Source organism: Lynx rufus, unplaced genomic scaffold, assembly GCF_022079265.1.
Source record: "Lynx rufus isolate CCGP_SWC_20201006 ecotype Redwood Valley unplaced genomic scaffold, mLynRuf1.p SCAF_2, whole genome shotgun sequence".
Classification (NCBI taxonomy): Eukaryota; Metazoa; Chordata; class Mammalia; order Carnivora; family Felidae; genus Lynx; species Lynx rufus.
Window position 1 is genome coordinate 125,214,822 of NW_025814834.1, and position 26,782 is coordinate 125,241,603.

At 38.9% G+C, this 26,782-nt stretch overlaps 2 protein-coding genes across 3 annotated transcripts in view; both read left to right on the top strand.

The window, feature by feature from the left end:
* Positions 1–16,020, top strand: part of PTPN22 (protein tyrosine phosphatase non-receptor type 22) — a 60,675-nt gene extending 44,655 nt beyond the window's left edge. For both annotated transcript variants that reach the window (XM_047085181.1, XM_047085182.1), the window contains 5 exons: positions 2,399–2,482; positions 2,731–2,846; positions 4,282–4,312; positions 9,388–9,465; positions 15,182–16,020. In XM_047085181.1, the coding sequence (XP_046941137.1) occupies positions 2,399–2,482; positions 2,731–2,846; positions 4,282–4,312; positions 9,388–9,465; positions 15,182–15,246 (374 nt within the window). In that variant the 3' untranslated portion in view covers positions 15,247–16,020. The remainder of the gene's footprint in view (positions 1–2,398; positions 2,483–2,730; positions 2,847–4,281; positions 4,313–9,387; positions 9,466–15,181) is intronic.
* A 1,479-nt stretch (positions 16,021–17,499) lies between these two features.
* Positions 17,500–26,782, top strand: part of RSBN1 (round spermatid basic protein 1) — a 46,420-nt gene continuing 37,137 nt past the window's right edge. The window contains exon 1 of the mRNA XM_047083496.1: positions 17,500–18,205. Coding sequence (XP_046939452.1) covers positions 17,500–18,205 — 706 coding nt within the window. The remainder of the gene's footprint in view (positions 18,206–26,782) is intronic.

Consider the following 26,782-nt stretch of genomic DNA (forward strand, 5'->3'; position numbering starts at 1 on the left):
TTGTAAAGGATTTTGTTTATTTAATTCTGAAGGATTTTTTTTATTAATTTTTTTTAATGTTTATTTTTGAGAGAGAAAGAGAGAGAGACAGAGTGCGAGCAGGGGAGGGGCAGAGAGAGAGGAACACACAGAATCCGAAGCAGGCTCCAGGCTCTGAGCTGTCTGCACAGAGCCTGATGTGGGCTCACCAGCCTTGAGATCATGACCTTAGCCACAGTCAGCTGCTCAACCGACTGAGCCACCCAGGCGCTCCAATTCTGAAGGATTTTTTTAAATGTTTATTTATTTTTAAGACAGAGAGAGATAGAGCATGGACAGGGGAGGGTCAGAGAGAGAGGGAGACACAGAATCTGAAATAGGCTCCAGGCTCTGAGCTGTCGGCACAGAGCCTGACGTAGGGCTCGAACCCACAAACTGTGAGATCATGACCTGAGCCGAAGTCGGATGTTTAACCGACTGAGCCACCCAGGCATCCCCCAGTTTTTAAGGATTTTAAAGTTAGATGAAATATCCAAGTCAAGGAAACCTATACAGAGGGAAAGCCGATTCATGGTAGCGAATCTAATCCAGGAAGAATGGGGAGTGACTGCTACATGGGTACAGAGTTTCTTTTTAGGGTGATGAAAGTGGTCTGGAAATAGGTAGTGGTAATGATTGCATAGCACTGTAAATGCACTGTCATTAATGGCAAATTTTGTTATGTGTATTCTATCATACACACATAGAGCTAGGCAGAAGAATTTCAGTTTAATGCGACAAGTAATAAGCATTGTAGGTTCTTCATCAGGGTAGAAAAAAGATGAAAATGGTATTTTAGGAAGATATTTGGCAGGATATCATTCACTGAAAGTTCGTTTTAGTTCTCAGTGTGTTCCCTAATGGCAAGCTGGAAGATGATAAGCGACTTCAGGGTAGTTATCAAATATTTATTAAGTGCCTACTATATGCCAGGGATTGCACTAGGAGCTGGAAATAAGCAGTGTACTTTATTTTGCATATCATCCAGCGTATAAAAATAAACAAGAGAACTTGATTTAGAGACAAATCCTAAGGCTAAAGAACCCAAAGACTAGAGACAGGTAAAACTCTAGCCTTGAACCACATTTTCATTTTCAAAAGACACTACTATACGGGGCGCCTGGGTGGCTCAGTCGGTTAAGTGGCCGACTTTGGCTCAGGTCATGATCTCGCAGTCTGTGAGTTCGAGCCCCGCGTTGGGCTCTGTGCTGACTGCTCAGAGCCAGGAGCCTGTTTCAGATTCTGTGTCTCCCTCTCTCTCTCTGACCCTCACCCGTTCATGCTCTGTCTCTCTCTGTCTCAAAAATAAATAAACGTTAAAAAAATTAAAAAAAAAAAGACACTACTATAATTATACTCAGTACTGTATGATATTATACACCATTTGTATCTTTAAGCCTCACTTTGTGGGAAAATAGCTCTATTATTTAAAATTCTTTACATCATGGAAAATTTCAAACACATTTTAAACATACCATAATAGCATTATCACACCAATGGAATGAACAATAATTCCTTAATATTAATCTAATATCCAGATTTTATTCAATTTTCTCAAATTGTCTCAAAAATGTTTTTTTACAGTTGGTTCATTTGAATATGGATTCAAAGACTACACACTGCATTTGGTTTATAGATTTGTTAAGTCTTTTAAAATCTGTAACAGTTTTCCTTCCTTTTTATATTTTCTCATGCCATTTATTTGTAGAAGAGCATGGGTCATTTGTCAAAGACTGCAGATATTCCAGATTTCCCTGTTTGTATTCTCATGGTTTTATATAGCATGCTACTCTATCCCCAGGATTCTATGTAAAATGGTAGTTAGAACTAGAAGCTTGATTAATTTTAAGTTCAATTTCTTTGGAAGAATACTGTTCTCTCCCCCCCCTTTTTAAAAAATGTTTATTATTTTTGAGAGAGAGAGAGACAGCATGGGGGAGGGGAAGAAAGAGGGGGGAGGGAAAGGGAAAGGGGGAGGGCAGAAGGTGGAGGGAGGGGAAGGCGGGGGGGGGGGGTACAGAGTATCTGAAGAGGACTCTGTGCTGACAGCAGAGAACCTGATGCATGGCTCAAACTAATGAACCATGAGATCATGACCTAAGCCTAAGTTGGATGCTTAACCAGTTGAACCACCCAGGTGCCCCTGGAAAAATACTTTTCTACGTGAGCTAAAAGTTTTTCATGAATCATAGTCTCCTTGGCTAAAAAACTAGAAGAACAAAATTCTTGAGGTTCCAGTTATTGTTTGGTCATTTTTTATTTGCTTGTTGTGGGTTAATATTGAAAAGTTGGAAAAGTTATACAACACCAAAAAGGGATTTTGACTTATAACTTTTGATTGATGGATTTGTTTTGTTTTGTTTGTATTCTCTTATCACAGATCTACATCAAGATCGGTCTTCTCCTCCCCCACCTCCACTCCCTGAAAGAACCCTGGAGTCCTTCCTTCTTGCTGACGAAGATTGTAAGTGGAAGTACATTCCTCTCAAAAAAGCTATAAAAATGAGACTTCTAACAGATTAACAATAAAATAGGACCTAAATTGAAAAGGCATAAAGAATGGTTAAACAAGAGAAAAATAATACATTAAAAAAAAACCCAAAATGTATTGTAAAAATAATGCATAAAAAAGCAAAGCTAAGAATTACCGAATATATACCTGTACATAGCCCAAAGGCTTAAAAAGCTATGTAACAAAACATTTTTTTTAAGGTATGCAGGCTCAGTCTATACGGACCTATTCTACTAGCTGTCCTAACACCATGGAAAATTCAACATCTTCAAAGCAGACATTGAAGACTCCTGGAAAAAGTTTCACAAGGACTAAGGTAAAGAAGATGGGAGTTTTAAGAAACATGCCAAAGGCTTTCCATTTCTGACGGTGTTCATACCCTCCACCTTTCCCCTGCTGCCAGAATCAAGAGGGAAACTAGATTATTTATAAGAGCAGCTGATTTGGAAAGACAAGACTGATAATCATTAGGGGAACTGATTAAATAAATCATAAATCAAAGTATATGCATATAATGAAATACTATATAGCTAAAAAAAAGAATGAGGACTCTGTCAGTGTATTTATATATAATTTATTAACTTTTCTTTAAAAGGTAGAAAATATGGTCTATATTTGTAATATGTGTTCATAAGAGACTCTGGAAAGATACATAAGGAACTAACAATAATGTTTATCTGTGGGGGGAGTGTTAGAAACTGGGTGGATGGAGAACAAAGATGGGAGCATTTTTTTCAACGTTTATTTATTTTTGGGACAGAGAGACAGAGCATGAACGGGGGAGGGGCAGAGAGAGAGGGAGACACAGAATTGGAAACAGGCTCCAGGCTCTGAGCCATCAGCCCAGAGCCTGACGCGGGGCTCGAACTCACGGACTGCGAGATCGTGACCTGGCTGAAGTCGGACGCTTAACCGACTGCGCCACCCAGGCGCCCCAAGATGGGAGCATTTTTTACTACCATATTTTGAATCATAAATGAATGACTTATTTTCAAAAATTTAAACAGAAATTGTCCAAAAAATAATGTATTAAATATGTATTATATAGAAGAATACAGTTTCATTATGTATTAGGAAAACAGAAATATCATAAAGGATATCTACCTGCCATTGAAAAGACTACAGGTAATCTACAGGTAATCTCCTATCTGAGAAACAACATGAAAATATAAAAAGAACAAAATACCATGGAACAGATTAAAATAAGCATGCTGAGGCAATGTGAAGAAAAGAAGAAATCTGGGCAGGTTCCTGGAATAGATAAGTTAGAGACTTCACCCTCAAGGAGGCTGAGTGGGTTTTCTGAGTGGAGGGAGAAGGAAGTGGTATGGTAACAGTATGGAGTGGACCTTAGTAAAATTAGTTGGGGATACGTTTAGCAAAAGTTCTCGGCTAGAATGGGAATGGCTGTGTATCACAGCTATCTTCAGAAGCCATTGAGGATTCTGGAACGGTCCTAATAAAGAAGAGAAGTGGAAACTCCCATCTTTTTCCTCTGATATTTTGAGAACATTCTTTCGAAATACATAGGGGGATTCTTATGGAGGTGGGAAAAATGGCAAGACAAAATCAAGTGGAGGCTTTGCACTGAATTCAAATAACAAGGTGGAAAAATAATTTTGTGTGTTTTGAAGGCTATTTTTAAGGAAATTAGTCCTTTTGACTGCCGTCTGTATTTCTACTTGATTAAAGTATTTTGGATTTCACAGGAAAACAAGAGAAGACTAACGTTTCCCTTTTCATTTTTGTAGAGCTTGAAAATTTTGAGAAACATGAAAAAGAGTAAGTTTCTTTATACTTGTTTTTTAGAATACATACACCGCTTCCACAATTGTGTAGTTTCCCCTTATATAACCACTCTGGGAAAAAATTAACATTATTGTTCCTATACAGGGCCTTGCTGGGGCCCTGCGTATCAGACCAATCACCTCTAGGCCTTGTACTGTGCTAGGCTCTACAATGGTAATATTGGAAGGGAGTAAGGAGGGGGGAGGGGTTTCTGTTTAACAGACAGGAATAATAATACGATATTTGGCACTTTCTACCCATCCTAAGATGCTGTCATGCAAGTGTGTTATTTAAAATTCCTAGCAGTCTAACCTCAGATGTATTTTCTTTGAAAATAGTCACAGCAAAGCATATTGTGAAACAAATGTGTTGATTTAACGAAACAAGCAAAGTATTGACACATTACCATTTTTGCCAAGTATTATTAGCAATAAAAGTCTGTTGCTTTTTTTTTTTTTGCTATATTGTAATGAAAACAAAACTGAAAAACTCCTGAAACTGTGGGAAACTGATTATCTTAGAAATCCTTATTTACAACTAAAAGCATATAAAGCATTGTGATATACTTTTTATAAATTTGATCCACTTGGTCAATCATCAAGGGCCCAACAGCTATTTGGTATTATACTGGTGTTAGAGGGAGGGACAAAGAGCACTGAGAAAACATGATTTATGGTATCGCCTATATAAGAAGGCTTACAGCTGAATCTAACCCATTTCTTCTGAGTTTTTACTCTACTTCCCTGTCAATAGACTTGTGCTCACCTGCTTTCATTGACACCACACCTGATCTTGGAAGTGAACAGATTTCTCACCTACGATGGCTAAAATATGATTGGGAAATATACTCTTTCCTCTAATGTGAGTCAAAAGAGAATTTAAACATTTCGGAGGAAATTGTAGTATAAAACAGGGGAAATAAAATAGCCCAAAGCAAAGAAGTGACGGACTTGAATAGCTAGCCAGTTTGGTTTGAAGAGCTTAGCTTATGAAACACCCAATTTTCTTTCTTAAAAAAAAAAAAAAAAGAAAAGAAACTCTTTATATAGCTCCAACCCTATCTTGGGGATATCAAACAAAGACACAGACACTTCAGGTAAATTTAGGTTGGCATAGATTCAGTATGTGGTGAGATACTCAGAGACTCTGAGTATTATTTCTGAGTAAGACCTCCTAGATCATTCTCTAGGTCTAGGCTAATTTCAATTTCTCAGCTGCCTTTATCCTCTGGTCTTTTGTCCTTAAATGAAGAACTGGCCCTTAAAATATCTGACCCTTAAAACTGATCCTGAAGCTTGGGATGTATCTGCCTGTACTTGGGAAAAATGTCCTCTTCCCCTTCCAGATGGTTTATGACTCTTGAATTCCAGATGTTCTCCCTTTAGCCTGGATCTCCAACTGGTCTGTAGTTAAAGCTGGTCCTAATTTTGATAAAGTAAGGATTCTTCACCTGTTGTTTTAAGCCAGCATTTAAACATAGTATCCATGCATTCGCTGAATATTCATTGAGTGCCTATTAAGTGCTAGGCATTCTGTAAGGCACTGGGTATATGATAGTATATAGGTATTGGGCTATCCCTCTGTGGAACTTAAGTCCAGTTAAGGATTCAGACATTAAACAAGTAAATTCACAGATACATGCATAATAATGCAATGGTGATAGATGCTGTGTAGGAAACCAAGAGGGTAATTATGAGAGAGAATAACAAAGGGGATCTATTTTAGAACGAGTGGTCCAGGAGGCCCTTTCTAAGTAATGATTAAACCTGAGACATGAAGGAGCAGCCAGCCAGGAGAAAAGTGGGGAGAGGACCCCTCCAGATAGAGGGAGTAGCAAACGTAGAAGCTCTCGAGCGTGGGTTTGGTGTGTTGTAGGAACTGAGAGGAAGCCATCGTGGCTGCAGGGTATTATGAGGAGAGAGCAATAAAGTGTGGTGACTGACAAGATGGTGGTGGTGGGGGAGAAGGTAGTTAAACCCTTATGGGTCATGTTAAGTAGTTTAGAGTTTATTTAAGTGCAATGGTTGAAGAGCTTTAAGCGGAGATGTTACATGAGCTGTTTTTTTTCTCTTTTTTATAAAGTTTATTTATTTTGAGAGAGAGAGAGAGCATAGGCGTGTGTGTGCACGGGCGAGCACAAGTAGGGGAAGGGCAGAGAGATCGGGGAGAAACAGAATCCCAAGCAGGCTTGGTGCCACCATTGCGGAGGTCAAACCCACCAACTGTGAGATCATGACCTGAGCCGAGATCAAGACTCCCACCCCCAACCGACTGAGCCACCCGGGGGGCCCCACATGATCTGTTTTTTAAAAAGATCTTTCAGGGCGCCTGGGTGGCGCAGTCGGTTAAGCCTCCGACTTCAGCCAGGTCACGATCTTGCGGTCTGTGAGTTCGAGCCCCACGTCAGGCTCTGGGCTGATGGCTCGGAGCCTGGAGCCTGTTTCCGATGCTGTGTCTCCCTCTCTCTCTGCCTCTCCCCCGTTCATGCTCTGTTTCTCTCTGTCCCCAAAAAAATAAATAAAAAACGTTGAAAAAAAATTAAAAAAAAAAAAGATCTTTCTGGCTGCTGTGTGGAGAGTGAATCATAGGGTGACAAGAATTAAAGCTATCAACCATGATGCCTGATGCCTACTTTTGGTGGGAAACTTTTAATTACTCAGATACCCTTCAGTTGCAAGTGATAGAAAACCCAACTTAAGCCAGCTGAAGCAGAAGAGGGGAATTCGTTGGCCTGTAACCAAGAGCTCAAATGATATAATCAGGACCCAATCTCATTCCATATCTCCACCTTTGTTTTACTCTGTGTTAGCTCATTCATAGGCAGGCTTTTACCATGTGGTTTCAGGCTTATGATGGAAAAAATGAGCTGTTTCCTGGTTGCTCAAGCAATAGTCCGATGACTAGTGCTGCTGATTGGGCCTGACTGTGTTAGTTTGGTTCATTTGTCCAACCTTGAACCAATTATTGCCAGTAGATTCTGATTAAGCAGAATCAGAATGGACACTGACCAGTAAGGAATGAGGTCAGACCTAACTGCTATGATCATGGCAATGTACCAACTGAAAATTAGCCCTAGTCATAGGTCAGTTCCTTGATCTAATGGTAGAATCAACTTCACCAGAAGTATGGAAGCTGAAAATTGGGCTGGGGTGGTTTCCTAAAGAAAAACTCAAGCTCTGTTATCAGAAGAAGGAAGAATTAACGCTGGGCAGGCCAGCATAAATATATCTGTGACATGATACAATTCTACTGAAGCTGCCATAGGAAAAAAACAAGATAATTCATTAAATGAAAAAAGTAAATTGGGGCACCTGGGTGGCTCAGTCTGCTGAGCGTCTGACTTCAGCTAGGGTCATGATCTCACGGTTCGTGAGTTCCAGCCCCGCGTCGGGCTCTGTGCTGACAGCTCAGAGGCTGGAGCCTGCTTTGCATTCTGTGTCTCCCTCTCTCTCTGCCCCTCCCCTGCACACGCTCTGTCTCTCTCTCTCAAAAATAAAGAAACATGAAAAAAAATTTAAAACAAAAGAAAAAAGTAAATTATAGGATAATCAGTCTTGTTTATATAATAGCCTAATAACAAAACTAAGTACTTACAAGTATATCAAGTTCAACCACATGGCATGCCATTTTCCAAAAACAAAAAGCAAACAAACAAAAAAAACCAAATTGCGGCAAGCCAGTATGCAAAGCAGCAATTCCCTTTGATATATTTATTTGCAGAATCTTTCGTCTCCTGTTATAAAAAAAGACAATACTCCCTCCTTTTGGTGTAATTGTTTTCTTTCTGAAGGATGTATACAGCTCTCAGCTCATATGCATTATGGTGATGATTGATATGTCCTCAACTTTCTTACCTTCATGCACATCTTATGCGTGTCTCTCTCCTCAGCGCCTAGCCCAATGCTTGGCACATAAAAGATATTCAATAAATATATATTTTAATAGAATCTGATTAAAATTCATTACGTCCTGCAGGGCTTCATACTCAAGTACCTCCACGGAGAGGGAGGTTTTTCTCAAATTGTAACATTAGCCATGTGTTTACAAACATAGATGCAGTCCTCACGCTGCATACTGAAAATGTTGAAAACCAAAAAAGGGTGACTTTTTAATAATTTCTCCCTAATCATATGCTGTTTTTACGCAAAGTTTTATAGAAAGTTTATACAAACCTGAAATTATTATTTTTTTTCACTGCTAGATAGTGACGTGCAAAATGTGGACGATGTGAAAACTGGAGTGTTTTTAAAATTGGGCAGAAATTGATACATGAATATATTAGGGTGCTGGGAAGAGAAACATTTTTTATTTTATTTTATTTTTTTAGTGTTTTATTTATCCTTGAGAGAGAGAGAGAGACAGAGCACAAGCAGGGGAGGGGCAGAGAGAGAGGGAGACACAGAATCCAAGCAGGCTCCAGGCTCTGAGCTGTCAGCACAGAGCCCAATGCGGGCCCGAACTCATGAAACGTGAAATCATGACCTGAGCCAAAGTCGGATACTTAACTGAGCCACCCAGGTGCCCGAGAAACATATTTTTAGGCCTATCTATTAGTAGCTAACGTAGCAAAACAAAGCGATATAATAATGTTTTGGGGAGATTCTGGACCTCTATAATGGGAAAAAGGTAGGCTGGAGAGTGAAGATATTCTAGGAGTAAAGGATGCTATAAGAAAAACCATAGATGAAGTCATGTGGAAAACAAATGATTTAAAAGTGTCTTAAGAGTGATGAGTGCAAAGTAAAATGAAATCAAAAGCCACAATTTGAATCCCCCCAAAGCTGTTTCACAATGTAATGGATGTTATTCCTGAATACTCTGGTGATTTTCTTTAGTGTTGGGCTTTACTATACAATCTGTTTGCAAAGAAAAGATACCCCCCCCCACACACACACAAAAGAGTTAACCCATTTGTAGGTAAGCATCGGTATTTTGTGGTATTTTATAGTAATATGTTAATTTGGGAGTCTTAATTACTTTGGAGGAAATATTTCAAGTTATGTGTTCTGATAAACAGTAATCAGAGTTTGTCTTCATCTTTTCCCTTACATTTTTTCTTTTGATTCTAGGTGTCTCTAATTCTTCTCCAGCAAACAAGCCTGCAGACTCTGTTCAGTCAAATCGCTCCAGCTCCTTTCTGAATTTTGGTATGTGTGTTATTTTCCAGCACAATTAAAAAAAAATGTTTATCTTGTAGTATGAACTTTAAATAGGATTCAAGGTTGATATATAGGTCCTTATATCTATATTTTTTCATGCAATTTATCTGTTTACTTTTTACCTTACCTACCTCTTAACATCTTACCTAGGACGGAATTGCCTAGGATAGCAAAAAATAAAGCTAGGTAACCACATGACTATGTTGCCATGTAGTAAATGAATGTGACTAGCCAAATGAAGAAATTCTGAGATGCTGTGAGACTCTAGTTCATATCTAATCAAAGTTATAAAAAATACATGTGTGGTCATAAGAACAACACTTGCCATCTAATTTTATAGAACTCGTTCTACAGTAGGGGCTGAAGCATAATCCTGACAGTTTAAAGGAATTGTTTGCCCCACTGTCCCTAACTATAAACTATAAACCTAAAATGATAATTTTATGGGGTGCCTGGGTGGCTCAGACGGTTAAGTGTCTGACTTCGGCTCAGGTCATGATCTCATGGTTCATGGGTTTGAGCCCCACATCAGGCTCTGCGCTGAGAGCTCAGAGCCTGGAGCCTGCTTGGATTCTGTGTCTCCCTCTCTCTCTGCCCCTCCCCAGTGTGCACTCCTCTGTCTCTTAAAAATAAACATTAAAAAAAAATAAAAAATGATAATTTTATATTATTTTAAGCATCCTATTATTCTATATGACATAAATTCATACTATGTAAGATAGTATCACATATGCTATAAATATTTGTAAGGAATGTAGTAATTAGTGTAGGCTATAATTACTAAAAATTATTACCCAAAAAGCAGACCTCCCCCCCCCCCCCCGCCCCAGGAAAGGATCTGGGAGCCCTCCATGGTACCCTGGGACAAGAGCTTGAGAACTGTTGCTGTGTGGTATTGTCCTTATTTGTATTGTCAGAATTGGGTTACTGCCACATCCAGATTGCAGGTAGCAAGAAGATAAGAGAAAAATATGTAAGAGGTGAGATCTCCTCTTCTGGTCTTGAGGTATCGGCCTGGAAGTGGCAACATCGCGTCAGCTCACATTACCTTGAGAATTTGGACATATGCTACATCTAAATTGCAAGAGTAGCTGGGAAAAGTAGTAACACTGGGTGGTCAGTTGCTGAAATACAATTCTATTCCTGAAGAACCAAGGAAAGGTTCTGGTGGACAGGTAGCAATCCCTGGCCACACCTGGATTATGGTCTCCATTTCACCTTGGCAAAATATCAACTAGAATCTCTGGATACATTTTTTGGGCTGAAAAATTTTATTTGGGGGCACCTGGGTGGCTCAGTTGGTTTGACTCTTGGTTTCAGCTCAGGTCATGATCTCACAGTTTGAGGTTTGAGCCCTACATCGGATTCTGTACTGACAGCTTGGAGCCTGCTTGGGATCCTCTCTCTCCCTCTCTCTACCGCCTCCCCCACTAGCGTCCTCTCTCTTTCAAAAATAAACATTAAAAATCTTTATCTAGATTATATTGTCTAAGGTTTAAAATGTTAGAGAAAAAGAAGTTACTATTCTTTGTTTAATTTTTTTTTTTAACGTTTATTTTTGAGACAGAGAGACAGAACATGAACAGGGGAGTGGCAGAGAGAGAGGGAGACACAGAATCTGAAACAGGCTCCAGGCTCTGAGCTGTCAGCACAGAGCCCGACGCAGGGCTTGAACTCACGGACCGTGAGATCCTGAGCTGAGGCGAAGTCGGACGCTTAACTGACCAAGCCACCCAGGCGCCCCAAAGAAGTTACTATTCTTATGAAATCATTTAGTTAAAAAATTCATACAGATTATCATATACCCCATGAAAAAAACACACAAAACTTTGTCTGGAACACAAATGTTCCCTTCCTTCCTTCCTTTCTCTCCATCAGTGATACCACTTGAGTAACTCATGACCCATCTAACTTTACAACAATCTGTGATCTAATATGAAGATAAAATATTGAAGAGCTGCCTCCATAATATATTTCTTCTCAAATATGCTTAGATTTGAATATTTACTTACTTAAAAAGCACAACTCTTTCACTGGCTCTTTTTTTTGTGCTTTTTTAACGTTTATTTATTGTTTTGAGAGACATAGAGAGACAGAGCACAAGTTGGGGAGGGGCAGAGAGAGAAGGAGACACAGAATCCAAAGCAGGCTCCAGGCTCTGAGCTGTCAGCACAGAGTGCAACGCGGGGCTCAAACCCACGAACCGCGAGATCATGACCTGAACTGAAGTTAGATGCTTACTTAACTAAGCCACCCAGGCGCCCCCTTTTTTCTTTTTAATGAAGCAATATAAATTGTAGTAATAATTTACATACAAACGTTTTTAATTTTGAATAAAAATTCTGTTTATAAACATTTTTATTTTTTCTGAATTGGCCTACATGCGAAAAAAGGTAGCTTGCTGGGGCACCTGGGTGGCTCAGTTGGTTAAGTGTCCAACTTTGGCTCAGGTCATGATCTCACCATTTCTGAGTTCAAGCCCCATGTTGGGCTCTGTGCTGACAGCTCAGAGCCTGGAGCCTGCTTGGGATTCTGTGTGTGTGTGTGTGTGTCTCTCTCTCTCTGCCCTTCCCCCACTCATGCTCTGTCTCTCAAAAATAAAATAAACAGTAAAAAAAAAAAAAAAAAAGGTAACTTGCTATTGTTCTAAACTATTCAGAATTGATCAGTGAAAAAGACTGAATGCAGGTATTTCTTTCAGGTTTCAGATACTTGGTACTTACATATTATGTTCTTACTTCTATTCTCAGTTTACTTGGGTTGCAGTCAATCTACCTGGACTGAATGGATGAGTTTGTGACTATTTGTGTGAAGCTATTTAACCTGAAATATTCTTCCTTCTATTTTCTTTTTTATCACTCAGAGGAGTAAAATGTATATGAACTTGGCTGTGTGCCTCTCCCCCAATTTTTTTTTATCATCACCATTATTAAATTTAATATTAGTAGTTTTCTTGTTTTTATCTTCTTTTCTTCTCTTCCATACTCACCTTTTCTTCTAGTTCTGGTATGGTTTTTGTTTTTTGTTTTTTGTTTTTTTTTTGTGTGGTTCTGATTGAAGCAGCACTTGAGTGTTTATGTGCCATGCATTGTGCTGGATGCTTTAAGAAATATCTCATCTGACCTTTTCATCAGTTCTGTAAGGTGTACAATACCCACAATTTTGGAAGATGATGGAATTAAAGGTTTAGGAATATTTTTAGTTTTCCATGTTCTGTTCTCCCCTTGCATTTCAAAGCTTTCATTGTTCAATTTGAGTGCCTAAAGTTGTTAATTTTCAGAGTGCCTTGAAAATATACCTTCATCACAGAAAAGTCCTATGTTGCTAAAGTGATAAAGAGCCGATGTTATCAACCTGCAAATCTTTTTGAAAGGATCCAGAAACAATTTTCATTGGTTCTGCACAATTTCCTTGTCCTCCTTCTTTTGAGGAGAGAGAGGGGGCAGAGAGAAATGTTTGAAGGAGACAGATAAATAAAAGTGATTACTTTAGCTTTTCACGATTGTTTATTAGTTTATTTTCCTAAGCTTTTCAAACAATATCTTAGTAAATTGAGGGCTTTCTGGGCCGAAGTAGAAATATACCTGAGTTTTTTTGTTTTTTGTTTTTTTTGGGGGGGGCACAAGTGAGCGAGGAGCAGAGAGAGAGAGAATCCCACAAGGGGCAGAGAGAGAGAGAAAGAGAGAGAGAAAAGTGGGGCTTGTGTTCACCTGAAGGGGGGTTCGTGCTCACCAGATGTGGGACTTGAACTCACGAACTGTGAGATCATGACCTCAGCCGAAGTCAGATGCTTAATGACTGAGCCACAAAGGTACCTGAAATATGAGTGAGTTTAATATAATAATTTTGTAAAGCAATAGTGCTTATTTTTCTGAAATTGAAATTTCCCAGGTTTTTTTTTTTATGTGTGGTAGGTGAAAAGATGTAGACATAAGATATTACTCAAAAAAACTAAACAATTCAAAAATGGGCAAAGGACTTGAAAAGACATATTTCTGGAAAAAGACAGATGAATGGCCAACAGGTGTGTGCAAAGATGCTAGATATCACGAATCATCAGGGAAATGCAGAGCAAAACCATAGTGAGATATCTCTTCACATGTGTCAGAATGGCCATTATCAAAGAGACAACAGACAAATGTTTGCTAGGCTGTGGAGAAAGGAGAATCCCATACATTGTTGTATGAATGTGAACTGGCGTAGCCATTACGGAAAACAGTATGGAAGTTCCTCAAAACATTGAAAATAGATCTATTACATGATCTGGTAATCCTACTTCTGGGTATCTATCTAAAATAAGTGAAATCCTTACCTCAGAAGAGGTATCTGCACCTCATGTTCACTGCACCATTATTTACAATACACAAGACATGGAAACAACCTAAGTTTCCACTTGACAGATGAATGGATAAGGAACATGTGTTATATATACATTTCATATATATATATATATATATATATATATATATATATATATATATATATACATATTATTCAGCCATAAAAAAGAAGGAAATCCTGCTGTTTGAGACAACATGAATGAAACTTGGGGGTATTCCACGAAATGAGATAAGTCAGAGAAAGACAAATACTGTATGTATCACTTATATGTGGAATCTAAAAAAGCTAAACTCACAGAAATATACAGTAGAATGGTGGTTGCCAGGGGCTGGGGGAAATGAAGAGATGTTGGCCAAAAGGTACAAACTTCCAGCTGTAAGATGAGTAAGTTCTGGGGGTCTAACATACAGCATGGTAATTATATATTTAACAGTACTGTATTCTATACTTGAAAGTTTAGAGTAAATCATAAATGTAATCACCACAAAAAATGGTACTTATATGAGATGGAGGTCTTATCCAGCCTTAATGTGCTAATCATTTCATAATACATACATGTATCAAATTATCATGTTGTATACCTTAAATTTAACATGTTACAGGTCAATAATATGTCAGTAAAACTGGGGGGAAAAAAGGGAGCCTGGTGGCTCAGTCGGTTAAGTATCTGACTTCGGCTCAGGTCATGATCTTGTGGTTTGTGGGTTTAAGCCCCACATGGGGTTCTCTGCTGTCAGTGTGGAGCCCACTTTGGATCGTCTGTCACCCTCTCTGCCCCTCCTCCGCCCTCTCTTCTCTCTCTCTCTCAAAAATAAACACACATTAAAAAGAAACTTGGAAGAAAAGGATATTACAATCGATCCTTGAACAATTTGGGGAATAGGTATGCCCCCCTGACCCCCATGTAGTTGGAAATCTGCAAAACTTAAAATTTCCCAAAACTTAACTACTAATAGCCTACTGTTGACCTGAAGTCTTATGCTTATCTTATATCTATCTATCTATCTATCTATCTATCTATCTATCTAGATATCATATGCTGTATTCTTACAGTAAGCTAATGTTCAAGGGTCAACTGTATATGCTGAGTTACTAAAGATTGTTATCACCAGGGTTCTTCATCTAATTATTACCATGAGTAAATTTATAAGTGTTCTACAAATTTAAAATGTTATTAGTATTGTTATCATTTATGCACTAACTTAATTACTGTGCCTTTATAATCTATTATTAATTGATCAAAGATGCTGCCTAATGTTTTGAAAAAAAAATCCATGTACTTGCATACATTATAACATGCTCTAAAATCTAAGTATTCATTTCTATATACTAAAAGACTTTTCCATTTTATTTTTGTTCCCAGGGTTTGCAAATCGTTTTTCAAAACCCAAAGGACCAAGGAAACCACCAGCGACTTGGAATATTTAACGCAACTTTGGAATATAGCTGCAAGTGCATCTGGAAATAAAACTACTGGAATACTGCTAGCTAAAATAAGTGTTCCATATTTATAATTTCAACAATGAAGACACTGTAATGTTTAATAGCAATATTAGAAAAGCCATATTCAAAGAAGTGCCAGAAGTTTTACATTTTCATCTCATTTGCATTGGGTTGGAAACTGGAAATAAGTTTGTCACTTGGGATTATGTAGAGAATGCTGGATGAGAAAGTTTTGGAATGGACTTATTTTTCATTTTGGAAGTTATTTTTATTCTACTTAAGTAGAAACTTCAAAATATTTGTAAGAATTGGATCTGAACTGAATGTCTACATTGCCAGATTTTACAATAGCAAGTGTTTCACAAATCTGATTTGTGGTTGTGGCACAAAATGATACAAAATGACTGCTTGTGACAATGACTATTCCCTGGGAGTTATTTTTGCCTAAATGGAGTATACCTTGCACATCTTCCCAAAGGTGGAAAACCAGAGTAGTAAGAAAAGGAAACGTTATAATTAAGAGAATAAATAATAATGAAAATAATTTCATAATATCATATTTCAATAATGAAAATAATAAAAGAATAATGAAAATAATTTTTGTATTTGTATATACCAACTAACAGGATGTTCAACTACATTTCTGGTAAATTTTAACCAAAGGTCTTCAATGACCAAATCTAGAAGAATAATCAACAAAATCGTTATCTTTTGGTAGCATTTTCTTCATTTCAAAGGTCCTGTATAAACATGTGCAACTTACATCCAACCAATCAGAGGTACTACTAGTTTAAAAAATTTTATTGGGGGGGGAAGGTGAGGGAGGAGCAGGGAGAAAGACGGAGAGGGAGAGGGTGGGAGGGAGAGAGAGAGAGAGACAGAGAGAGGGAGAGAGAGGGAGAGAATATTTAAGTAGGCTCCTGCTGTCACCGGGCTCTGTCTCACAACACTGAGATCAGGACCTGAGAGGAAATCAAGGGTCCCACGCTTAACCAATTGAGCTATCCAGGGCCCCTAAAAATTCTTCTACAAAATATTTTAAGAAAATCTGATTTTTCAAATCTAATTTTATGTAAAGATTCCCGAGTTCCCCTCATGATTGAACTTTTTTTTGAAACTTAGAAAAGTTTAACTTTCAGAACCTAAAATACTCAAACAGCATTTGTTCTTTAATGTCTTTCATTACAAAGCCAGATGATAGCGCAAATTGATGAAATGTTAACTGTCTATTGAAGTACATTGCACGCAATAGGTGCACAATAAACTGTTTTGTCTTTAAGCTAACTTTACTGCAGTGTTCATTTAGCTGAATCCTCCAGGCACTACTGGCATTTCTGAGTACTTCATTGTAATCAATTATTTCCAAATATCTTTATCAAGGACCAAATATAGGAAGAGAATCTTAGGGAAAATCCAAAGCGCCAATGAAGTTGTGGATGAATTTCTGGGCAGCAACATTGGTGCACAGTGACGATCTTTGGACAGGTCTGCGGTAGACACATTTCTCAAATTTATGCAACCTTATACGTGGGACATGAAAAAAAAATCTTCAAGAAGTTTAAAAACGTGGGTTTTCCACCTAGGGACGGATTCAAAATAAATGACGGCCTCTACCTTTCCAGGCATTAGAGGAGATGTGGCTCTAAGGCGAGGTGCGGCGGCGCTCACCAAGCTCCCGGGCAGTTCTCGCACCTGCCTTGTTACGCGGGTACCTGTAACCATGGCAATGCCCACGAAGAGGTTAAAACATGTCTTCACTGCAGCCCGATCAGATTCTAAACCCAAATCGCCCTCGTTTTACGTATGACCAAGTTCCCCTTTCCTCTTCATTTCGTCGCTTGTCCAAGGATAAGAGGCCAGGGATTCCTCACAAAGGTTTTGAGAGGAACGAATATGAAATTGATAAGTACCTATGGAGCCCACCGACTCCGTGTATAATGACCAAGGGGGCACACACAGACGATAATGGGAACGCGCAGACAGACTTGAAAGCCACTAACATTGTTTCGGCCGTTAAGGCGGTTGGCGGCAACTCTCCGCCCAGCGGCGGTTGCGTCGCAGCCCGAAGCGTGACTCGGCGCACGCTCTCTTTCCGCTCCTCCACTCCCAGAGCCAGGGACGCGGCGGGAGCGCGGGGGAACTACCGCTCCCATGAGGCTCTGCGAGGCCCTGGGTGCTTTAAAATAGAGCTCACTCGGAGAGGCCTGCGGAGAAGCGCTGGGAACTGCCGCTTCCGGCATGTTCAGCTCCGGAGGAAGAACGGCCGAGAAGTGGAGGGCGGGGAAGAGACTCCAATGCCCAGCGGGCCGTGCGCGGGCGGCGCTTGCGCGATACGCGGACGGGGGGGCGGTCGGGCCATTTAAATGTGTGTTTGTGGGTGAAATGGCTGCGCAGGTCGGAGCGGTGCGCGTAGTACGGGCGGTGGCGGCGCAGGAGGAGCCGGACAAAGAAGGGAAGGAGAAACCCCATGCTGGGGTCTCGCCGCGGGGAGTGAAGCGGCAGCGCCGAGCGAGCAGTGGGGGTTCTCAGGAGAAGCGGGGGCGGCCGAGCCAGGACCCCCCTCTCGCTCCCCCTCACCGGCGGCGTCGCAGCCGCCAACATCCCGGGCCGCTGCCGCCAACGAATGCAGCCCCAACCGTCCCAGGCCCTGTTGAGCCTCTGCTCCTGCCGCCTCCGCCGCCACCTTCGCTGGCACCCGCCGGGCCCGCTGTCGCTGCCCCGCTCCCGGCCCCAGGCACATCGGCCCTCTTCACCTTCTCTCCTTTGACGGTGAGCGCGGCCGGGCCCAAGCATAAGGGCCACAAGGAGCGGCACAAGCACCATCACCACCGCGGCTCCGATGGTGACCCCAGCTCCTGCGTTCCGGGCGATCTCAAGCACAAGGACAAGCAGGAAAACGGGGAGAGAACTGGAGGGGTGCCTCTGATCAAGGCCCCCAAGAGAGGTGAGAGCAGGCGAACTACCCCGAGCTCGGGTTCTAGGTCTCCCTTAGGTCCGATATCCCGCCCCTTTAGCACTGAAAGACGCCAAACCCCTGCTTACCTCCTGCTGCTCTACTCCCTTAAGCCCACTGGGGTGGACCCTGGATTTCAAACCGTTGACACAGCCTGACCTACTTGAGGCTTCTCGTTTCGAGGCCGAGCTGTCAGTTACTAACCCCCTTACCCGGCTCTCCCTTCCCCACCCCCGCCCTTCACCCCCAGCCTTTACCAACGTTTGTTTTCAAATTCGCCAGGGTTTCCGCGCCGCGCGGTCCTTGGCGTGGGATTAGTAGCTGGGGTATTAAAAACTGCTTTTCTAAAGTAAAGGCTTGTCGCTAAAATCCTTTCTTCTTGTTTTCTTTTGTGGAAATCTTTAATATAAACTCTCCTCGGCTCCAAAATATTCACGGGTATGGTGTGGGGCTTTAATGAGTTTGAATTCTTAACACAGGTTCCTCGACTCAGGTTGCTTTAGTTTCTGCAAGGTAAAATATCAAACGTAGTTTATAGTGGTTCTTTTTTATCCGGAGGTGAAATAATTTTTAATTTTATATAAATACTTCTCGATAGAGGGATGGAGAAGGTTTTCTGTCTTTTATGATCCTAGGAAATAGGACCAACCGTGCCTCTGAAAAGTGAGAAAAGTGAGAAACGTGCTGTAATGGATCGTTAGAAGGAAGAATTCCCGTTGCGATTTATTCTTTCTGGCACACAAAAAAATTGACTATTTAATGCCAAGAGCCCACACTAAAGTCAAGAATACCGAACCCAGGAAATGTAGGACTACCTAATTAAATGTGGAATCTAGAGAAATTAGGTTTACTAATATTGATGTCTTCCTGTTCCCAAGTACATGGAACATTTATTTGTATTCTCCGCAGAAAGGAGGGGGTATGAAGTTTGAGTATACCGTGTGTTTGTATATGATTTCATATAGCTTGTTAGTTGTATTTCCTCAAGAAGATTTTAAGATGCTTATATAGTCGCATTGGGCCAGATGGGGTATTACATGTTAATGAACAAGTCTTTCAATGTAAAGTTTTCTGAGTCTTGGATTTCTTCCACGTACTTGGTCTTGACTCAAGTTTTTTGTGGTTCTACGTACAAATAGTGCAGTGTTTTGCAAATAATTGCTCAAAAAATACTTACTGAATTAAATCTTTCTAACTTTGGTGGTATCCAGGTGTTATTATCAGGAATAAAACTTGTGCCAAGCTGACAGGAGTGCCAGTTTCCACCACCAATATGTGATGATCTTGTTCTCTTTTATTTCTCACCTCATTTCTTCTATGTGTGTGTTTTAACCACACAGATTTGGAGGGAATCTTAGAGATCATCCAATTTAAATTTGTATTGTGGAAGAGGAAACTGTGGCCCAAAGTAGTGAGGCGACTTGTCTAATTAAGTTACAGTTAATTAGTACCAAGTACAAACATTAAAAATTTTTTTCTTTTAATGAATCATTGGCACCACAGGAAGTAGAACCCAGATCTCTTGAATCCCAGTTCAAGCGTCTTCCCCTAGCCGCATGTTGTTCCTTTCTTTTTTTATGCTATTTACTTTTCCCCTTTCCTTGCTTACTCCTTCCCTTTGCCATGGAATCAGAATGACAGTAGCCAGCACCATCAAAAGTTTCTGACCTAGCCCCTTTTTATGGAGGGATGGTGGTAATTACATGTATAATAAACAACAGGGCGCTTCTCTGAGGACTCACAGGCCCTGTGTTCTTTAAAAAACAGACAAAAACAAACCTTTAACTCAGTGTTGTCTGACAGAACTTTCTCTAGTGATGGAAATGTTCTGTATTTGTGCTTGCTGTACAGTATGGTAGCCACTGGGCATATGCGGCTCTTGAAACAAGTTTTGAAGGCTTTTATGTGGCTGGTATGATTGAGGAATCTCATTTTAAATTTTATTTAATTCTGGTTAACTTATTGGACAATGTAGCTTGAAGCATTTGTAATTTGTAGTTTGCCAATATGTGAAGAGGTGGGTTAAGGTTAAGATCGGGTAATTTAAACATCTTATCTTTTTTTGTTAATTGAAATACAGTAGGCATGTAATGTTATATTAGTTTCAGGTGTACAACACGATTCCCTATTTGTATATATTGCAGAAGGATCACCATAATAAGTCTAGTTTAAACATTTTAACTTTCTAAAAAAAATGTTTATTTTTGAGAGAAAGTGCCATGCAAGGGCACAGGGAGGGGCATAGAGAGAGAGAGAGGGAGAGAGAATTCCAAGCATGCTCCGCCCTGTCTGGGCAGAGCCTGGCTTGGGGCTTGAACTCAGAAATGGTAAGATCATGACCTGAGCCGAAATCAAGAGTGGGATGCTTAACCGACTGAGCCACCCAGACGCCCCTAAACGTTTTAACTTTTGAATGAGGGACTGTTGGATTATATATTCTGCAGGGAAAGGGCTGCGTGGCCATATACACTGGAATGTAGGAAAAAGTATATCTTGTAGCCTTCTAGATATAAGATATACACTGGCGTTTTAAAAGTTCTGAGAACCTTACAGAAAACAACCTGATTTACCCTTGTTTAATCCAGGCTTTTGCACACACTTTGATCGATACCTTTTTTTTTTTTTTTTTTTTTTTTTGGCTGAACATCTTTATATTTGTTACAGTGGTGTGGAGGAGGCATGCCTCTGGAGTCAATCTAAGTTTAACTTGTGGCTCTATTACTTACTGTTTGATCCTGGGCAAATTACTTTAACCTCTTTCAGTTTCCTGTCTCTACAAAGGGGTTGTAGTACTTCTTTTTACAAGGTTATGTAGATTAAATGGGGCAATATGTGGAAAGTACTTAAAACAGTATCTGGCTGATATTAGACGCTTTTAAAACTGCCTTTTATCATACTTGGTCCTTGAAACAAGTCTAAGATTAATAAGAAGAGTGGCTAGACCCTGGCTATTCACAGAGCTAGGTCTTCCCTCCCTTATTCTCAGATTTTCAGAAACTCTCCTAACTTTTTATTTTGAGGTAATTATATATTCACCAGAAATTGCAAAAATAGTACAGAGAAGTTTTTACCCTTCATTAGTTTTTCCAAATGGTTATGTGTTACATAACTATTGTATAATATCAACACCAGGAAATTGACAGTGGTGCAATGGTGTGTGTATAATTGTGCCATTTTATCACCTGTAGATTAGTTTAACCACTACTGCAATCAAGATCCACAACTATTCCATCACCACAAAGATCCCCCCTTGTGGTAATCTCTTGAAAGTCTTAGACACCTATGTTTCTCTCCCTTCCCTAACTCCTAGCAACCACCAGTCTGTTCTCAATAATTTCATCATTTTGAGAATGTTATCAAGGGAATAATACAGTGTGTGATCTTTTGAAGCCCCCCCCCCCCAATTTAGCATGGTGTTCTTCAGATCCATTCAAGTTTTATGTATCAATAGCTCAGTCGTATTCTATGTTATGGATATACCACAGTTTAACCATTCACCTACTAAGATGACATTTTGATCGTTTCCAGTTTGTGTATTAGAATAAAGCTTCTGTGAATGTTCACATTCAGGTTTTTGTGTGGATGTAAATTTTCATTTCTCGGGGAATGCAATTGCTAGGTCATGTGGTAAATGTATGTTTAGTTTTGTTTTTTTTTTTAAGCTATTACCAAACTATTTTCTAAAATATCTGTACAATTTTACATTCCTACCAGCAGCGTATGAAAATTCCACTTTGTTCACATCCTTGCCAGTATCTGGTTTTGTTACTATTTTTCTTTTATTTATTCTAATAGATGTGTAGTAATACTTCATCATGGACTTAAGCTGCATTTCCCTAGTGGCTAGTGATATTTAACATCTTTTTTTGTCATCATTTGCTGGCCATATATCTTCATCAGTAAGATGTCTTTTGTCTTTTGCTCATTTTCTAATTGAATTGTTTTTTACAGAATTTTTTTGAGAATTCTTTGTATATTACAGGTATAAGTCCTTTGTCAGATATATGGTTTGCAAATATTTCCTCCCACTTTTGTTGCTTGTCTTTCCCTCCTTTAACAGGGAGGTTAGTAGTTAGAGTTAAGTAAATTTTGTGAGGTCTAATTTACTGATTTTTTTTTCCCTTTTATGGATCATGCTTTTGGTGTCATGTCTTGGTCTCAAAACTCAGGTCTCAAAGATTTTCTTCTATTTTTTTTTCCTCTTACAATTGTAATTTTTAATGTGCATCTCTGATTCATTTAAGTTAGTTTTGTGTAAGGTGTGAGGTGTTTAGGTCCAGGTTCATATTTTTTGCCTATGGATATTGAATTTTTCCAGCACCTTTGTTGAAGACTATTCTTCTATTGGATGGCTTTTACACATTTTTAAAATATCAGTTCTACTACCTGTTTTTGTATGACTTGTCAAATAAAGATGGTTTTTACATTTTATTTTTTATTTATTTTTTAAATGTTTATTCATTTTGAGAGAGTGCAAGAGCGAGCACACACGCAAAAGGGGCAGAGAGAGAAGGAGACAGAGAATCCTAAGCAGGCTCTGAGCTGTCAGCATGGAGTCTGACATGGGGCTCAAACCCATGAACCAGAAGATGGTGATCTGAGCCACATTAAGAGTCGCTTGCTTAACTGACTGAGTCACCCAGATGCCCCTGGTTTTTACATTTAAAATGGTTGAAGAAAATCCCTGATGTGGAAATCATGAGAAATTTAAATTCAGTGTCCAGAAATAAAGCTTTTTTGTGACATTACTCCACTCATTCAAATGTATCATCTGTGGTGGTTTTTGCACTACAGTTTGCCAATCTCAGAGATAGATCATTCAGCTGAAAGACGTTCCTTCACACCAGCCCAACTGTATTGAATCCAACTTCATGTATAAGTTAATCACAAATTTCAGATTCCAGATGTTTGGAGTTGCTTATAAATAGTTGAAACAACAATTTCTCATCTCTAAGATGGGAACTAAAGTGAGATTTGAAGAGGTGAAGTGACATGCTTAAGATTTTCTAGTTAGTAAGTGATAGAACTGAATCTAGGACCCCCTTTTTTGTTTTGTTTTTGTTTAAGTTTTTTATTTTAGAGGGCATGCAAGCAGAAGAGAGGGGCGGAGGGAGAGACAGATTCTCAAGCAGGCATCATGCTGAGCTCGGAGCCCTATTGGGCTCGATCCCACAACTCTGGGACCATGACCTGAGCTGAAATTAAGAGTGGACCCTTAACTGAGCCTCCCAGGTGCCCCTAGGACCCTTTTTTTTTTTTTTTTTTTGATTTGTGGTCCACTTCGCTTTTCACTAAGCCCATTTGGATTGTTAAGTTAATAAAGAGATATTAAAATGTTTTTTTATTTCTTGTAAACAACAGGTTCAAGTTTCGGTTCAACTGATAGTTATCTTGGTATTTTGAAACCTGAATTTTTTTTTCTTCTTTTATCGCTCATAAAACATAGAACAAACTTGCTCAAAGATTATTTTAAATTCTTGCTTAGTAAATTTATGATTTTAATAATATTTCAATATTTTGTTAAAAAAAAAAAGGCAAGGGGGGGAGTCCATCCCCCTGGCTCTTTTCTTTAGTGTCATTAAATGACAGGATTGCTCTTTTGTATTCACTTGTGAGTCAGCCTTCCTTTCTCACGTTTTTTTCATCTTTGACCAACTGCCCAATTTCTATCACAGGGAGTGTCCCCAAGTCAGACAACTAATTGAAATTTTCTGTGATGTCAGAAAGCTGTTGGCAGGAATTTAAAATCCAAGTTCTGTTTGGTGATAGGAGTGAGGAATTATTTGGGGATTGATTATACAGAGAAGTAAAATAAATAGATAGTCTCATTTATCAGAGCAACAACTTCAGGGACTGATATCTTCCTTACCCACCTAGAGAGGGGATGGGGAAAGTCTATAAGGCATGACATTTTTGCATAACATAAATAATGCCATCTTTGTGATCATGCAGAATTATCATGTAATGGGCACTCAGTAAAATATTTGTTGAATGACATAATGCTCCCTTTATTGGAGATTCTTTTAGGTCCTTGTCCTTCTCAAGTTCCATTAATTGTAACCAGGTAATTTTAGTTGATCATCTCACAGGAGGTGTTGTAGAGAGGGGTTGATTGAGAAGGCAGAAAGGAAGAGTGTAGTGTAGTAGCGTATGGGAAAAGTTTGAGTTTTGGAATCCGACAAGATGAGCGTTTGAATGTTGGTTGTCACCCACTAGTTCTGGGACCTACGATAACAGAACATCTTATATCAAGCTGTTTTCTTCTCTATAAAATGGACTTAATATCTACTTCACTGATTTTGTGTGAGGATTAAAATGAGATCGCATATATGATACCTAATAGATCCTTGGTGAATAATTATTTTCTTCCCTCTTTCAGAGGTTTTTGTCCTTTTATTGGATTCTCTTAGAATACACTACATTGTATTGTAGGTCGGTAATTTCTACCTCTAATTTTGATATCCCAGAGATAATTGCCAATTATTTCAAGGAATGTTATCAAATATCATTGGGAAAATGATAATAATGATGGTGACACTTACTGTGTTTTCAGTAGTGTGATGATGGTCTTAATATTTATTGTCTTTTTTAATCCTTACAATAGCTCTGTGAGGTAGATACTAGAATTAACATCTTAAGATGAGAAAATTGAAGTTTAAAGAGACTTAAGAGCTTGTACGGAGCCCTTAAGCAGGAAGCACTAGGGCTGGGACATTAAGCTAGGTCTCTAACTGTAAAGCACCTGCTCTTCTAGCGCTGTGTACTGCCTCTGTCGTTCAACTATTTTGGGGTAATAATAGTTAACATGTATTGAGTATTTGTTATGTTCTGGGACTATTCTAAGTACTTTATGTACTTTGTTTCATTTACTGTGCACACTGATTTTATGAGGAGGTACTGTTACTTTCCCCCATTTTACCAATGAGGAACAAGGTGCAAAGAAATGAAGTTGCGAAAGGTAATATTTTGAGCGGAAGGTCTAGGGGCAGGGATTCAAACCCAGCCAGCCACTCTTAAGCAGCATAATGTAAAGGGATGGGGGTGGGGGTGGTAAAGTAAGGCAGTGTTATAAACATACAATGATCTTTTTAGTCAGGTTTTTATATGAAATGGGAAGGACCCCTAATAAGACAACAAAGTTTATTTTCAGAAAACTTTACCTTTTTTTTTATTATGAGTAATAAAATCTAAAAAATTGTACTTGCTTTGAAAATGTATATCCACCATGATTTTTAAGAATTGAGGATATTACATTTTTTTCAGTTCTAGGTATAATTCAAGGGTAAGAATGGTGATAGTAGTTTAAGTTTTGTAATATTTGGAAAGCTAAATATTTTTGCATTAATGAACTTTTTCAATAGTGATGTTAAATGAGGCTATTTGATAGTTGATAATTTTAGCACCTATGAGGATTTTATTGATAGTGTCATGTATTAATCTAGTTCTAGTTATAATGACATTTTTTAAGGCAGCAGTTTGTCTCTCAGATAAATGTATCTTCCTTTGTAGACTTAGCTTACATACTTCTCTTTATATTTACTCTCATAGTCTGATATATGAAAGCTTTCCTTAATCACAGATAATAGAGTAGCTTGGCTCTTTTTCTGTAAAAGAACTGTTGATAAATTTGAGCTTTTGCACTAGAGGGGGATACTCAAAATGTTATTTCCTGAATATGTTCTCTGTTGGAAAGCTAAAGCAATCAACTCAGAAATGGAAAGATTGTGAAAACTTTAGACATTGGTACTTTTAAAAATTGAGACATAACTGACATGTAACATTGTGTAAGGTGTACAGCATATTGATTTGATACATTTATATTGCAAAGACATTGAATTTTAATGTTTTTATTTCAAGGCAGGACAACCTTGACATTCTTACAGTGCAGCAAGGGCTATCTTACTGTAATAACCTTTAACAAGTTTGTATATATATGTCATTTTCAATTAGTTGTCATCACAATTATTCAAAAGTAAATTTTGTTTATTCATTGAAATTCATTACCTAGTATGACACAAGTAGGCTCCCATTTCTCTATAAGCAAAGGTGAGCTCTCTATATGCAGCCTTAGATTAAGAATAAAACTTTGAAAAACAGGATTAGCGAGGAGAAGGATTGAAATTTATTTCATATTTAAACTTTTATTATGTTGAAATGTGAGATTACGATCAATTTAAGGTCCTTTTCATTTCCCTGTACGGTGGTTTTTTTTGATGGGCCATGTTGAAATGTGTTTGGAATAAAACCCACAGAGACTTGGCCATGTTAGAAATACCACTGGTAAGCTGATAGTAATATAGAAAATGTGTTACAATCAAGGCAGCACCTTCTTGGTGTTAATTTCAGTGGCAGATCTAGGTCACAATTCATTTCCTGCATACCAAATACCTCCTCTGAAGCTTAAAATAACAGGATCTATTCAAAGATATTTTCTTTTCTTTTCTTTTCTTTTCTTTTCTTTTCTTTTCTTTTCTTTTCTTTTCTTTTTTTTCCCCATGAAACTGCTAAAACATTTAGCAGAGGGTAATTAGAGGACTCTTTGAAAATTGGTCTAACCTTTATATTTAA